The following is a 16163-nucleotide window of genomic DNA, read 5'->3' as shown; positions in this document are numbered from 1 at the left end:
ATTTTTAACCTGCTTCTATCAAGATGTTTTGAGACTTATTTTATACATAGATGACACTCGCTTTGGCGTGTTTTTGTATTGATTATTTGTTACTTGTAAAAAGTGTATTTTGTTCGAATGGTTTGTTACTCGTAAAAACTAAAAAGTGTATTTTGTTCGAAAGGTTGAAGGAATGCAACGAACTAGCGTGGTGTTGATAAATAAAATGGACGGAAGGTTAATTTGGATAAATAAAGCTTGAAGCTTTCGTCAATCGACAATGGCTTTAGGCCATCACTCTCCAAGACTCTTCTAAAAATAATACTTTCTGCCTAAACTTCTCTACTCTAGACTGCCCTATTTATACTACTACTACATTACATAAATTGGCAACAATGCCTTAATTACTACTAGTACTACTATTGTCTTCTTCCTACTTTTGCACACTACAAACGAATGGCCTAAGGAGGCCTGTCTGCCCTGCTGCTCCTCTGCCCTCTGTCTCTCTCTGCTTGCTGTTGTTGTTTGTCTCGGTTGTTGTTGTTGGACTGCCCTTGCTGCTTGCTGCAGGTGGGTGTCACGGGTAGTGGTGGGAGTGGGTTCATTGCAAGGAAGTAGTGATGTATTCTTTAAGTGTTATTGCACTCTTCTAATTTGAGATTTTGAGCTTCATACTGTTGGCACTGCTTTTCTTTTGGTGGACTAAAATTGTCATGTATTAATGCATTTTCCACGAGAAGGATTGCTTAGCAGGATGTTTTGATAGCAGGTTTTGGTCAGTGCTATGATTTGAATGTTCCAAATGAGAATTTTACATATGCTGTATGTCGATATGTTGTTATCTGGAGAAATTTGTTTTAGTCTTTGCAAAATTTTTGTAAAATTGGGAAGCTTCAGTGCTTCCTTCGTGCAAATATAGCTATGTTTACTGTACACTGAGATTCTTTTTACCTTGAAGCAACAATGTATTTCTCACGTTAAGTTCATTCAAATATGTACTTGTCTGCTCTATGATGCATGTCTTCATTTTTGTATCTAATATCTTTTTTTATCTCTGATGTTATTTTCTCTTATTCTTACAGAGAGAAGAATAGCATCATACCTGAGTGCAGTAGGGCAGAAATTTCTTGCAGTATACCGTTCATGGGGGACCTATATTGCTTTTCTGACTATACTTATTGCAGTTTACCTGGTTAGACCTAATTATATATCATTTGGGTATATTTTTCTTTTACTTTTTTGGATCATTGGAAGGCAACTTGTTGAACAGACAAAAAGACGCCTATGGTTTCCCTTGAAAGCTTATGCTATAATGGTGTTCATCTTCATGTATAGCCTCAGCATTTTTCCTAGCTTCCAAACATGGTTATCTCATATAATTGATCTTTACCCAAACCTGGGTTATAAACCTGAAGCTTCTCTGTTGAATAACATCTGGGAATCTATGGCAGTCTTGATTGTAATGCAACTTTATAGCTATGAAAGGCGACAGAGCAAGTACAATGAACCATGTGATGCTAATGTGCTGCAATCAGGAACAGTTGGTTTTATGAGAAGGTTTATGATATGGCACAGCAATAAATTTCTGTTTGCTGCTCTATTTTATGCAGCCATATCACAAATAAACGCAATTGGTTTTGTGTACCTTCTAGGCATGATCATCTGCTCAACTTTTCCCAAAACTTCAAGGGTCCCGTCAAAGTCATTTCTGGTTTATACAGGTTTTGTAGTGATGGTGGAATATCTTTTCCAGATGTGGGGTCAGCAGGCAAAGATGTTCCCTGGCCAAACTCATTCAGATGTGTCTCATGTCTTGGGTCTCCAAGTGTTTGAGCCTGGGTTTTGGGGAATAGAATCAAGCTTGAGAGGAAATGTTTTGGTGATTTCTGCATGTACACTCCAATATAATGTTTTTCATTGGTTGGATAGGATGCCAAATAATAATGTATTGATAGGTGAGTGGGAGGAACCATGTCCTTTGTTTATCACAGCCGAAGATGATGCAGTTACTATGTCCAGCTATGATGAAGAAAACAGCTCAGTACCACATTCCACAATTTCTGATATGGGAAAGACTACAGCAAGCTATACATGGAAATCAAATACCACTGACCCTTCTGAACCAATTCTTTTGGGAAGAGAATCTGAGAATTCCAGAACTGAAAGATATTCGTCTGGATACTTTTGGGAAACCATCAAAGAGAGTCAAAAGTGGAACAAGAGGAGAATTCTTGCTTTAAGAAATGAGAGATTTGATATGCAAAAGATGACCTTGAAAGTTTATTTGATGTTTTGGATTGAAAATATGTTTAACCTCTTCGGTCTAGAAATTAACATGATTGTCTTGCTTCTTGCTAGTTTTGCCCTCTTGAATGTCATTTCACTGCTCTACATTGGTTTGCTTGCTACTTTTGTTCTTTTGGATCGACGAATTATTAGAAAGCTATGGTCCGTTCTGGTTTTCCTGTTCGCATGTGTCCTGATTCTTGAATATTTTTCCATCTGGGAGAATAAGATGTCTCTGAACCGACAATTACCACATGAGATGGCTGTTCGTTGCCATGATTGCTGGAAAAGCTCAAAGCTACACTTTCAGTATTGTCAACGCTGTTGGCTAGGTATGGTATTTGTTTTCCCCTTTTTATGCAGTAGTATTGAGCAAATTCAGATCATTACTTAAGTGATTAGTTTGTTGGTAGGATAAAGATGTAAATTATTGATAATATCAGGATAAGAAGGCCTTAGGGGGAGAGGGGGGGTGGGGGGGTTTGGGCTGATATGCAAATGGACGTACCTAGAAGTATTTAAGAATACCATTAGTTTGTAGTCATGTAAAGTTTCTTTTCCTCTTGAGTTGCTTTCATTCGTCTAGACCTGGGAAGTTGAGAATGGTTTTAATTTTTGCCAACTTTTCATTTGTTTTGAACTGTATAATTCGAGTTGAAGTATCATTTGATTTGTTCCTCACTAACATATCTTTACAATATGAGCACTTGCAACCAAACCCCGCTGCCCTAGCACAAAAAACCCTTTACTTTGTCATCTATGCAAGGAAAAATGAGTCCACAGATCATCTATTTACGTATTGGTGGAAGGAAACAACTTCACAGACTTCTTGAAGTCTCTTTGCTATATCATTTGATGTTTTATGCCTGGTGTTTGGTCAAATTATAAGTTTGAAGATTGGAGATTATATTTTAGGGAATAGTACACAGTTATACACCCTCAAGATCATAGTGCTTAGTCTATACCAAATGATTGGGTGGATGACGTGTCTTTAACAGCAAAGATGTTGTGGACATTTGTTTAAATATTGAATATTACACAGTAATATACCCTTGCGATCATAGTGCTTAATCTTTACCAAAGTATCTGGTGGATGTTGTTTATTTAACAGCAAAGATGTTGTGAAGCATGTAGCACTTGGACCCCTCTCTCTCTCTCTCTCTCTCTCTCTCTCTCTCTCTCTCTCTCTCTCTCTCTCTCTCTCTCTCTCTCTCTCTCTCTCTCTCTCTCTCTCTCTCTCTCTCTCTCTCTCTCTCTCTCTCTCTCTCTCTCTCTCTCTCTCTCTCTCTCTCTCTCTCTCTCTCTCTCTCTCTCTCTCTCTCTCTCTCTCTCTCTCTCTCTCTCCCACATCATACTTAGTTAGAATGAAAGGTACACTTTGTTGGTATAGGTAGTACGATCAATTCCATATAGAGGAATATTTATCCTTCATTGCCGGTACATAGTAAGTAGTCTTGTAAGAAGATTGCAACTTTTTTTTGTTGTTCTTTGATGACAGATTGACATACATGTCTCTCTCTTGAACTTCTGCCTAGTCCAATATCCCCACTCGTAAGGTAGCATTTGTAACACCCCATAGATCACAATGTCACTTTCTTGTCCATTGGCTCAATATACGATCACACATGGTTGTTCTATTATCATTTACAACACTCCATAGATCAAAATGTCACTTTTTTTATTCTTTCATGCTCTGTCAAAACCTTGTAAAAGCATATCTTAACCATTTTCCCTGGAACCTTCTTTTGAAAATGAAGCTGGTTGCTTGAAGATTTTTTTGGCAAGTTTATGGAAAGAGAATTGGAGTAGAGAGTTAGAAAATATGAGATACCATTAAGTACTATAGAAATTTTTTCTTGATAGGCGTTGATTTTACATCTTTGTTCGAATGGTGTCTGATGTGAGCACTTCTTGCGTACTAGTTATATCCCTTCTTTCTCATTTGCTAATAATGGATATCTTTGTCAAAAAATTATGAAGTAATTTAATGAATTTCTTTGTTAATCATAATTTTACAAACCAAACTATGTTAATAATGAAAGTCATCTTCTATACTCATTTTATAAGTAATATTAATCTGCATTCTTATGTCAATTTTCTGTAAAATTTGGAAAGGGGTTTTATGCAGCCATTTTTTTGTCGTCGTTTCCTTCCGTGATGGAGAAATCCACTTCTTGATAATTATAAAACTATAGTAGGTCTTGTTTTGCTAAACTATTTCTGTTTTAGATTCCTACTACTCAACTAAGCCATAAATCATAATTTTTAACTTTTCATCATGTTTTGCAGGGCTTGTTGTGGATGATACTCGAATGCTTATCAGCTACTTTATAGTCTTCATCGTTGCTTGTTTCAAGCTGCGTGCTGACAGATCACCCAATTTATCAGGGTCATATACTTTTAATCAGATGATGTCTCAGCGCAAGAACATATTTGTTTGGAAAGACCTTTCGTTTGAAACAAAAAGTATGTGGACCATTTTTGACTATCTGAGACTTTACTGTTATTGCCACCTGCTGGATCTTGTGCTTACTTTGATTTTGATAACTGGAACTTTGGAGTATGACATTCTGCACCTTGGATATCTTGGTTTTGCTTTGGTGTTCTTTCGGATGAGATTGGAAATTCTTCGGAAAAGAAACAAAATCTTCAAGTTCTTGCGCATGTATAATTTTGTAATTATAGTTCTGTCTCTTGCTTATCAATCTCCTTTTATTGGAGTCTTCAATGAAGGAAAGTGTGGCACTGTAGGTTACATTTATGAAGCCATTGGATTTTATAAATATGATTACGGGTTTCGTATTACTTCAAGATCTGCATTGGTTGAGATCGTCATATTCATGCTGGTATCACTGCAATCATATATGTTCTCATCTCCAGAATTTGAACATGTATCGCGATATCTTGAGGCAGAGCAAATTGGAGCTATTGTACGTGAGCAAGAGAAAAAGGCTGCATGGAAGACTGCACAGTTACAGCATATCCGTGAGACTGAGGAGGAGAAAAGACAACGTAATATGCAAGTGGAGAAGATGAAATCAGAGATGCTTGACCTGCAAGTTCAGCTTCACAGTATGAACTCTCCGGGTAATCATGGTCAGCTATCTCCTGGAAGTGGAGGTTTAAGGAAACGGAGAAGTGCCTCTTTTATTGTGGATAAAAATTTTACGGCTGCTGATAAGGAGGATTTGTTAAGTCCCTCTTTTAACTTTGATAGAGGTTTTAGGGTTGCTCACACATTAAGAGAGGGGCAGAAGACTTCTGGTGACTTCGTTCTACCTTCAGAATTGCTTGGATCTCCAGTTAACAGAAAATCTGAAAGTCCAAATGCGGAACAATTAACAACTCAAGATTCGAAAGAAATATCTTTTGGTGAAATTACTGAAATTGAGGATTCTGATCACCAGTCAGTAGTTGAAAGAAAAAGAAAAAGCTCTAAAGGCCAGTCAAAGGATCACCCATTGAAATCTGCGGTGCAGCTGATAGGTGATGGTGTTTCTCAAGTACAATCTCTTGGAAATCAAGCTGTTACCAATCTTGCAAGTCTTTTGAATGTATCACAAGAAGATTTGGATTCAACCGGCCATTCTTCTGATGATGATAAAGGATGTGGTGAAATGGAGAGCCAAAATCCTGAAAATGTTCATATAGCTCGTACATCTTCATTGCAGTCTGACAAGAGTAGAACTATGTCCGAATCTGTGAAGCTGAAGCTTTTGAGAATCTTTAGGCACATATGGTCCCAGATGCGATCCAATAATGATATTGTTTGTTACTGTTGCTTTATTCTTGTTTTCCTTTGGAACTTCAGTCTGTTATCTATGGTATACCTTGCAGCCCTTTTTTTCTATGCTCTGTGTGTTAACACAGGCCCTAGCTATACCTTCTGGGTTGTCATGCTGATCTATACAGAATTTTACATCTTAATTGAATACTTGTACCAAATAATCATTCAACACTGTGGATTGATTGACTTGACTTTGCTTCAAGAGTTGGGTTTTCCTCATCATAAAATCAATTCATCATTTGTGATAAGCTCATTGCCTATCTTTTTGGTCTACCTATTTACGCTTTTACAGAGCTCCATAACTGCCCAAGATGGTGACTGGAGTGCATTATCGGAGTTTAATGCTATCAAGAGAAAAATGCATGAAAGAAAATATGTTGGCCCATGTTCTAGCTGGAGTGAAAAGCTAAACAAAGTTTTCCAACCACTGAAAGATGGAGTGGAGATGATAGCTAGAAGCTGCTTAAGTTACTGGAAATCTCTAACTCAGGGAGCAGAGTCTCCTCCATATTTTGTTCAGCTGTCCATGGACGTTGGGGCATGGCCAGAAGATGGCATTCAACCTGAGAAGATTGAGTCAGGAATGAATCAATTGCTTCAGCTCGTCCACAGTGAACATTGCAAGGGAGAAAATCCAAATGTTTGCCCTTCTGCTTGCAGGGTTAACATTCAGAGTATTGAGAGGAGTGAAGAAAATCCCAATGTAGCTTTGGCTGTGTTTGAAGTTGTACATGCCCCTCCACTGCCAGATTGTGTGTCAAAGGGTTGGTCAAAATCACTAACACCTGCTGCCGATGTTGCAAGAGAGGTTCTTATTGCAAAACGCTTGGGATATGTTGAAGAAGTTGGATTCCCATATCCTGTATTATCTGTAATTGGTGGTGGAAAAAGAGAAGTTGACCTATATGCCTATGTATTTGGTGCTGATCTTGCAGTTTTCTTTTTGGTTGCTATTTTCTACCAGTCGGTCATTAAGAATAAAAGTGATTTTCTTGGTGTTTATCAACTTGAAGATCAGTTCCCTAAGGAGTATGTGTTCATATTAATGGTAAGCCTCTAAATCTGTTACTATTTCTTTTATGTGTTGTATTTGGGTCAGGTGTCATACTGATGTGTTAAGATTTTGTATATATTTTGGAAATCAATCAGATGAAAACATTTTGTGTGCACGGTCTATGTACACTAATGTTCATTGACTCACTATCAAAAAGAATTAAAGCAAATTCTATAAGTCGCAGAGTTGAAGAAATTAATGTATATGGTCTGTGCACACTTCCCTAGCCTTTGTACGAACTTGGAAAGTCCGTATTGCTGTAAATTCTACCTGAACAATGCATATTATAACTCTACAAAGGAAGACACTTATAGCTTAACAATTTACCTTTTCTTTAGTAGGCATAGGGGAAGAAGAGTTAGAGGCAAAAATTTTGTTGAAGGTCTGATTTTTTTTTATTTTTTTTCCTTTAGGTGTCATGGTTAGAAAGGAAAAAAATATACTACGTATAAAATTTGGGAGTTTTGCAGGATTTGATTATACATCTTTCATGCCTTTGTTGTTACTCTATGGAGGTCCGAGGTCTTAGTTGTTTTTCAGTAATGTAAATTGTAATTTAGCATGCATATCTGTCTTACCATTATTTTTCTGCAATGATTCTAAGTCTTCTTTTTTGTATCTTCTTATATCTTCTGTATCTTGATTAATATAATAGATATAATTTAAGTAGAAAGTTACTCCTTCCGTCTATATTTGATAAATTTTTTTAAAAGATTCAAAAGAAGTCAAAGTAGGAAGAAGATGTAGAGATGGAATTGGTCCTTTCTTTATAATGCTGTAAGTAGAACTGTCAATCCCCTTGTTCATACAGTCTATTGATAACGTTTGGGTGCATTTACTATGTAGAGGGATAAGGGAGAAGAAGCAAGAAAGGGAAAAGAAAGAAAAACACTCAAAGCTTTGATGTTTGTTAATAGAGGGAATATAAGAAGATAAAATCACAACATATCTCTCTACCCATATAATTACCAGCACTGGCCCACTCAACCTTACACCACCTCCACTTTACACAATTGTGCCTCCCCTTTGCACACAAGTAGACTCCACTTGCATCACACAACCCACCGCACAAGATCTGGGATTTGTTATGATTAATAGTGCAACCTTATCAGCACTGCACAATCCCATCACCACCAGCATCGTACAACCCCACCACACAGAATAGGCTTTTGTGTTATGGCTTACGAATAAGAAGAGAGAAAAGTTGAGAGACACAACTGCTGGAGATCAGAGGGAAGCTGCAATAATTGGAGGACTGTGTCGTAGATTAAGAGCAGTCAGCGGTTGATGATTTATCATTGGGGCTTATTTGTTGTTGTTGGAGGGAGAGAGAACCAGGTAGAAAGTGGGGAATGGAGATGAGAAACCTTGGGGAGTTGGGGTGGGGTGTTAGTGTAGAGGACTTATAGGTAAAATTATCCCAACTAGGAACATCAAAGGTAATCAGTCTGCTCTTTCCCTCCCCTACTCCTTTGATTCAGTGACCATCAAATGTAAGCGACAAACAGTAGGAATAACTTTAGAATATTATGTTTTTTATTTCAGTTACTAAATCTGTTAATTAAAAATTTGTAATCGCATCATTACTTTTATTGCTGCTTTTATCTGGTAGTGTGCATTTTGTTAAAAATCCAAGCTTATGTGTATGTGATGGTATAAGTAACTTTGCTAATTGTTTGTATGCAGGTTATCTTTTTCTTAATAGTGGTTGATCGAATTATTTACCTATGTTCATTTGCCACGGGGAAAGTTTTGTTCTACCTTTTCAACCTTGTACTCTTTACGTATTCAGTTACAGAATATGCTTGGAACATGCAACCATTTCAACAGTACGCTGGAATTTTAGCACTTCGTGCTATCTTTCTGACAAAAGCAGTGTCCCTAGCACTTCAGGCAATACAAATTCGCTATGGAATGCCACATAAAAGTACACTGTATCGCCAGTTTTTGACCAGCACAGTTTCGAGGATTAACTACCTTGGGTATCGGCTTTATCGAGCTCTTCCGTTCCTTTATGAATTACGTTGTGTGCTTGACTGGTCATGTACTACAACATCATTGACGATGTATGACTGGCTGAAGGTAATAGTAGCTTGCAGTGTATTCATTCCGTTTTCTCCTTATGATAATTGACAAGTGTGCTTGCTGTTTATTTTATTTTATTCATTTATTTTTTATTTTTTTTATTTATTTTTTTATACTTATGCCTCTGTTCTTTTCCTTTTTATAAATTGTTACCCAATAACATTGAGTGTTATTTTGTCTTGATTGATCTTAACTTTGTTCTGTTTGTTCTTTCCCTCTCTTGGAGCTAATACTTAGATACAGAGTATGATTGTATGTAATGCCCCTCCACAATTAAACTTCATTATCCATAATTATGGTCTCTGTGGACAATAATTTTCACTTAGGATGACGATTAAACTATTGAAGATGGTAATCATGGTATATACTCTAATATTTTGATGTTCACAGCTCAATAGTTCACATGCTTCAAGTTCAATTTAGGAACACCAATTCTTGACTGAGGTAGTATTAACAGAAATAATGACGATTTATTTTTTATTTTATTTTTTTTTTGTTTTTTAATTTTTTTTTTTTTTTTAATTTTTTTTTTTTTTTTTTTTTTTGGGGGGGGGGGGGGGGGGGTGGGGGGACTACGGAAGTTTTATATTAGCGATTTTATTATGAGTAGATAATAACAGGTGACATTAAGCCTTTTGAAACCTGATGAATGTGCAAGAGAATGTTCTTTTGAAAGATGTTGGCAAGGATGCAAATTGAAGGAAAGGTAAACACTTTATTTAATACCCAACCTGTAGGAAGATCTAGATTCCTGAAGCTTTACACTACAGCCAAATGCTCCAATGGAATGGTATGGAGCAAACCCTCTACTTTTTCTTTTTTAGGGTAATGCTTCATGGTAGCCCTTTTGCTACCTGGATTTGTAATTTTTTTTTATTTTTTTAAAATAAAAAAATGGCCCTAATTAAAATTTTGTTCCAACTTATGACCGTAGTGAGTGTTTTATCATTAATCTTTGGTCAAAAAACTATGGTTTGCATTAACAAAAAAAAAAAAACCGATCCCTTCTTTCTTCTCTCCTCTCCCCCCACCCCACTCCTTACAACCACCATGTCCATTTACTTTTTTCCTTCCCCTGTTTCTCATTCCGATGGTAGTGCACTGCCACCACCACCGACCTAATCCTTCACCACCTATTCCCAAGCCCATCCGCAACACACACAACCGACCCAACCACGAAGCCCAGCTGCACCACCAACACAACAATGAATAACTCAACACCATTTCATCAATTTCCGCAGAAAAATAGAAAATCGTTGCACAGTTCAATTTAACGAATAATACAAACCCACTTTGTCAATTACCACAGAAACCAAGTGACATTTCATTAAATAGAATAACTAAATCCAATTCAGCAATTTTTAGCAGAACCAATTAGCACAACTCATCTTAGTGAAAAATCACAAACCCAAAATAAGTCGAATTGAGTGAGAAACTAATCAGGGGAATTGCTGCAGTAAATGGGTTTTGGGGACTGAGAGCGAGAGGAGAGACAGTTGCTGCAATTAGGAAGATGAATACGTCAGTCATTAGGTACCAAAAGAGAAGGAAATTGAGAATTTGAGCAAATTTTACGATTTTGAACAAGAGAGTAGAATGATGAACAAGAAGATTGCGAGGAAGCTGAAGATGAAATCAAAGGTTTTGTTTTTCTTTTTTCTCTTTTCTTCTGAGTTTGGGGTTTTTGGATGAGAGAGAAAAAGGAGGTTCATTGGTGTCGGAGGAGAGGAGAACTATTGGATGAGGTGGCTGTACGATTGCCAATGGTGGTAGGTGTTTGTTGTGGTGGTGGTGGGGGTTGTAAGGTGTTGTGAGGAGAGAGAGAGAGAGAGAGAGAGAGAGAGAGAGAGAGAGATGATGATTTTAGGGACAATTAAGTCATATTGAATAAATTTAGTGAGCGCTTTAGCTGATAAAAAATGAATAAAGGTTGTCATAAAGGAATAAAGTAAAAGTAAGTCGAACTTAGAAAACGGATGAAAAAAGAAAGTGAGTAGAACTTAAAAAAACGGATGAAAACGAAAAGTGAGTAGAACTTAGGAAAGCAGAGGTAGTATTATGTACTGTCCTATCGTTTTCTTTGTGATTTTCTTACTTGATTTTCAACGTTGGGTTTTTTTTTTTAATTGTCAATTTCACATTTCAAGTTGATTTGCATTGATGATAATTGTGGCCTTGCATTTTTGTTTCTTCCCTTTGTTTAGCCATTTTAATCGATGTAGTAAAGACCTATTCGATGTTTAATAATGTTGCCATGTATCTTGAACAGTTGGAGGACATAAATGCAAGCTTATATCTCGTCAAATGTGATGCCATTTTAAATAGAGCAAGTCATAAACAAGGAGAGAAACAGCCAAAAATGACTAAGTTCTGCAGTGGCATATGTCTATTCCTCATTTTGATATGTGTCATTTGGGCTCCTATGCTGGTAAGAATCTTGTTAAAATATGAATTTTGAATAATTTGCAATAATTAATTATTGAATGTCATTTAACCTATACAATTGGATGTTCTGTTTTCATCTTTTGTTACTCGACTCAATTAAAACATATAACTAATTACTACCCCTTTGTTAGAATTGTTTGTTCCAGTACATAATGACAAATATTTTATCTTCATTATAGGGTCTAGAATTTCATAACATTGGAAATACCTTTTTCCTTTTCCTTGGTCAACTGTGATGGTAAAAGGAAAACTGTGGATTGTTAGTGGAGTGACTACCTTTGAATACTGACCCTCTCTATTTTGTCAGCTTTTTATTTTTTTTCTTGCATACACGTATCCCCCCTTTTCCTTCCATGCAAGATTTCTTGGAAATGTATACATAAATCCTTTTATGGGACATCCATACCAGGGAAGCAACTATGTTGGCAGGTACCATATTATTGATTTTGACACGGCAAGTCAGCAGTTCTAGAGTGGGTGGGTACTATTTCTCTTCTGTAGTTGTGGCTAACTTTAAACTAAAAATTAAAATAGAAAAAAGCATCCCTGTTCAATAGTTGCAGACCCAGAGAGGAATAGAGCTGTCTTGCTGGGTGATAATCATTACAAAGATGGGGAATAAACACTTGAGTTTGTATTGTGAGATGGCCCATTTTTATATCGAAATTGAGGTAGACAATGTCTCTGTTATGATTTTGATATTCTCCAAGTATGTTTTGGATGGAGAAGAATTATGTTCTTACTCCTTACACAATGTTTGTTTCGAAAACTTTTTCAATATCGCTGTTGCAAAAAATAGTGTTTCCCAGGATAGGGCTCCTGACGATGTTGCTTTTTTCAGAGGTCCGTTGAGTTTCTAACTCTTCTGAAACATGTCCCTTGATATTTTTCAGAGCCCTTTTTTAGCTTAACTATAAAACAATGCACATACTTTTTAAGTTTTTCCATTAGTAGGGTATACTTTTTGAAACATTCTGAGGGAGGAATGTTGAGGTTTACTGTAATTATACCACGGCAGGTAGAAGTATTAATCAATTACACCGACGTTTGCTATACTTTGAGGGAAATAATATTTCCTGTAATAAAAAATAGTGAAATATGAAGAAAATGAATACAATATTCTCTCAAACTATTCCTTTCTGGGGAAAAGCAATTTCTTTCTGGGGAAAAGTAATTTCTCACCAGATTATATGTTCAAACTATTACTCTTTATTCATTTGTGTTGCATCCCATACAAACTTATATGTAGAACAATCAATTAAACAAAAATTTCCCTATGTAAATTTTATCATTTTTCAGGTAAATCAATAGCCCCCACCCCCAAAAAATAAAATAACGAACAAGAAAAATAGACTAAAAATAAGTATGCTGAAAAAATTTCATCCAATTGTGACTAATTTGCAAAAGCATATCTGGTTTTTACTTATGGTTGATTTATAAATTGTTGTTGAATCATCAAAAATGTATTTTAGATTGGATTTTTTACTATGGAAGGTAACTTTTCCTTTTTTCATGCATATGTAAACATAAATGTTTTTTTTGTATTTTGGGCACATTTGTCCATGAGATAGATATATAGTTAAAGTACCTGAGTGATTCATGGCACATAATATCTTCATTAGAAATCTACTTGAATGTTTGATAATAGGTCATCTTAATGAACTTATTAATTCATGATGCCATCATAGACTAGGTTCATATTCCTATTAATGAGTACTTTCCAATTATGAAAGTTTCAAAAATTTTAAATCATGGAAAAATTATTTATATATAAATAAGCTAATACAAACATAATAATGTGATCTAATATGATGTGGTTTGATCTGATTATTTTTCGATTAAGCAAATATTTGCTTCTCAACATACTCTTAGTCTAATTAGGCTAAACACATGGGTATTTAAAATGAATTTCCCGCTTATATGATAGAAAAGTTATAATGCAATTTTGATGCTTACTCAATTATAATACTCACATGCTTTTGTTTCCTTATTCTATTTAAATATTTAAGTCTTTCATTCTTCTTATTGTTTCCAAATCAATAGTTATACATAAATGAAGTTAATAAATTTTTATTTCTTAAAAGCTGCATTTTGTTCTGGTGCATCTGGTGGCTATGTATCTGAGATTGGGAGTAATAGAGAGAGGAAGTCTTTTTGGAGCATTGTGTGCCTAGCTAATGGTTTGGATATTTTGCTAGATTAAAGAAGTTTCCAAGTTCAATATTTGGGCTGTCAGTACTTGTAAAATACAGTAGTTAACACAGTAGTTCGATATTGTCTCTGGATTGTCATTCGTTAACATAATAACATACTTAGTGTGTCAAGTGCTTGTTTTGGCACTCCAAAAGTTTGTAATGGCACTGTTAATAATTTTGAACTAAGAAAGATGTGAGAGAAAGTGGTTGTGCCATTGTGAATAGAGAGGGTTAGCATCATTCTTTACTTTTGTATTAATTTTTGTTACTTGTATGAGGTTTTTTTTCTACTTTTCAATTGAATGAACAACAACTTATGTATAACAATTTTGAAGCAAAATGATTCAAAAGCTTATTATCACTGTTGCTGTTTGATGATAATTAATGTGTTTCCTTTTGATCAAAATATAAGAAATTAGAGCTTAAAGTATTCCATAAGTGGATACTAGTGCATAAAAAGAAAATGTTCGAATTTCACTTTATATTGATATTTATTTTAAAATACGTTATATGCATTTAATGATAATATGAACATTAATTTACAGGATTGAACTAAGGCCATGTTATTTATACCTTATTATCACTTATTTTAGTAACATACTCACACAATATACTTAGGCCCTCATTTCACCTTAAAAAATTATTATTAGTAAAAATAATTTCAATTTAGTAAAAATAAGTTCAGTTTAGTGAAAATGATTTCAGTTCAGTAAAAATAATTTCGGTTCAGTAAAAATTAGTAACTCTAAATAAGAAATATAAAAGAGAATTAGTAAAAAATAATTTTAGTTCAGCAAAATTAGTTTCAATTCAGTGTAAATAGTTTCAGTTCAGCATAAATTATTTCAGTCTAGTAAAATTAGTTTCATATCAGCATAAATAAGGTGAAGTGAACGGAGCCTTACTCTGCCGCATGCTATTTATACCTTGTTTCCACTTATTTTAGTAATATAATAACACAATATACTTACTTTGCCTCGTTAAACTTACAACCATTGGAATATCATGTGTCAACACACAACATGCCAATGCATAACTATAACTAATTAACTATTAATTTCTTTTACTTATTATAAGTAAATAAATTTTTTTTTTTTTTCCTTCTCCAAAAAAAAGCAGGTCCTCTTTATTCATGGAAGTTTGTCAAATTAATAAGGACAACTTTTGAAGGAGTTTGGTCAAGTAATTAAGGATGGTAGGAGTATTAGGAAAAATATTTGGTTAAGTTAATATTTAAATAGTGTAAAAATCAATTTTTTTTTTTTTTTTTTTTTTTTTTTTTTTTTTTTTTTTTTTTTTTTTTTTTTAATTCTATGAAAACAAAGTATGTTATTGAAGTACTGCATGCTTTATACATATAGATATATTTCCTTTCTTAATGTTGATCTTTCCCTAGTTTTAATATCTTCTATCCATAGTGTATATTTCTAGTCTTGATTATTATCTATCTTGTATAGGTTATTATTAATTATAGCTGACTTTTGTTTTTATTACTGATCTTTTTTATAATTAAACTGTTTATTCCTGAAGGTTAAACATGAATTTCCTAAAAATAGGACTTTCCATATAATATATAGGTTTTTGGGTTACCTTTGACGCATGTAATTGGTTCATAGTTTTCATCATATTTAATCAATCAATCAATCAAAGTCTCAACCCCATAAGTGGGGTCGGCTAACATGAACCAAATTTGATTATTCTGTGTAGTCATCGACATAAATCTTCCTCCTCCATCTCTTATGGTTCAATGTTTCATCCTCATGCAAATCCATATACCTCATATCCTTCCTAACTCCTTCCAACCAAGTCATTTTCGGTCACCCTTTCCCTCGTTTAAGCCCTCCATGGTCCTACTCTTCGAACTGGTGCACCCTCGGGTCTTCGTCTTACATGCCCAAACCAAGGCAGGCGGTTTTCTCTTAGTTTATCTGCAATGCCTGCCACACCTACTTTCTTGCAAAAACCTCATTTCTGATTCTATCTCTTAGAGTGTTCCCATACATCCATCTTAGTTTTCATCATAAATCACCATTGAAAACCTATTTGGGCCATTCAATCTCAACAACTAGATGATGTGGATGTCACCCTTGTCCTCATAATATTGCAGCAGCCCAAATTCGTTTTAGTTGTCTTTGCTTTTGCTTCGATTTGATATACTTTTCTCTACATTAAAGTAAAAGAGATTGTATGAAAAGGTGGGTGGGTGTAAGTAAGAGATATGAGAATTGAAAATATTGTGGGGTAAGAGATAAGATGGTATTGAATGTGGTATGCCAAAAATGAAATAAAGTGAGTAGAGCAAACATAAAAACTAACGGAGGTAGTATAGCGA

General features: G+C 35.0%; 1 protein-coding gene across 2 annotated transcripts in view; it reads left to right on the top strand.

The window, feature by feature from the left end:
• LOC145616329 (piezo-type mechanosensitive ion channel homolog) overlaps positions 1-16163 on the top strand; it is a 34061-nt gene that overhangs the window by 13625 nt on the left and 4273 nt on the right. For both annotated transcript variants that reach the window (XM_081671028.1, XM_081671029.1), the window contains exons 15-18: positions 1062-2597; positions 4555-7100; positions 8793-9188; positions 11461-11619. In XM_081671028.1, the coding sequence (XP_081527154.1) occupies positions 1062-2597; positions 4555-7100; positions 8793-9188; positions 11461-11619 (4637 nt within the window). The remainder of the gene's footprint in view (positions 1-1061; positions 2598-4554; positions 7101-8792; positions 9189-11460; positions 11620-16163) is intronic.

This window comes from Chenopodium album, chromosome 26 (assembly GCF_948465745.1).
Source record: "Chenopodium album chromosome 26, dcCheAlbu1.1, whole genome shotgun sequence".
NCBI classification, from domain to species: Eukaryota; Viridiplantae; Streptophyta; class Magnoliopsida; order Caryophyllales; family Amaranthaceae; genus Chenopodium; species Chenopodium album.
Note: the sequence above shows the minus strand (reverse complement) of the source record. Positions and strands in the feature narration are given on the sequence as shown.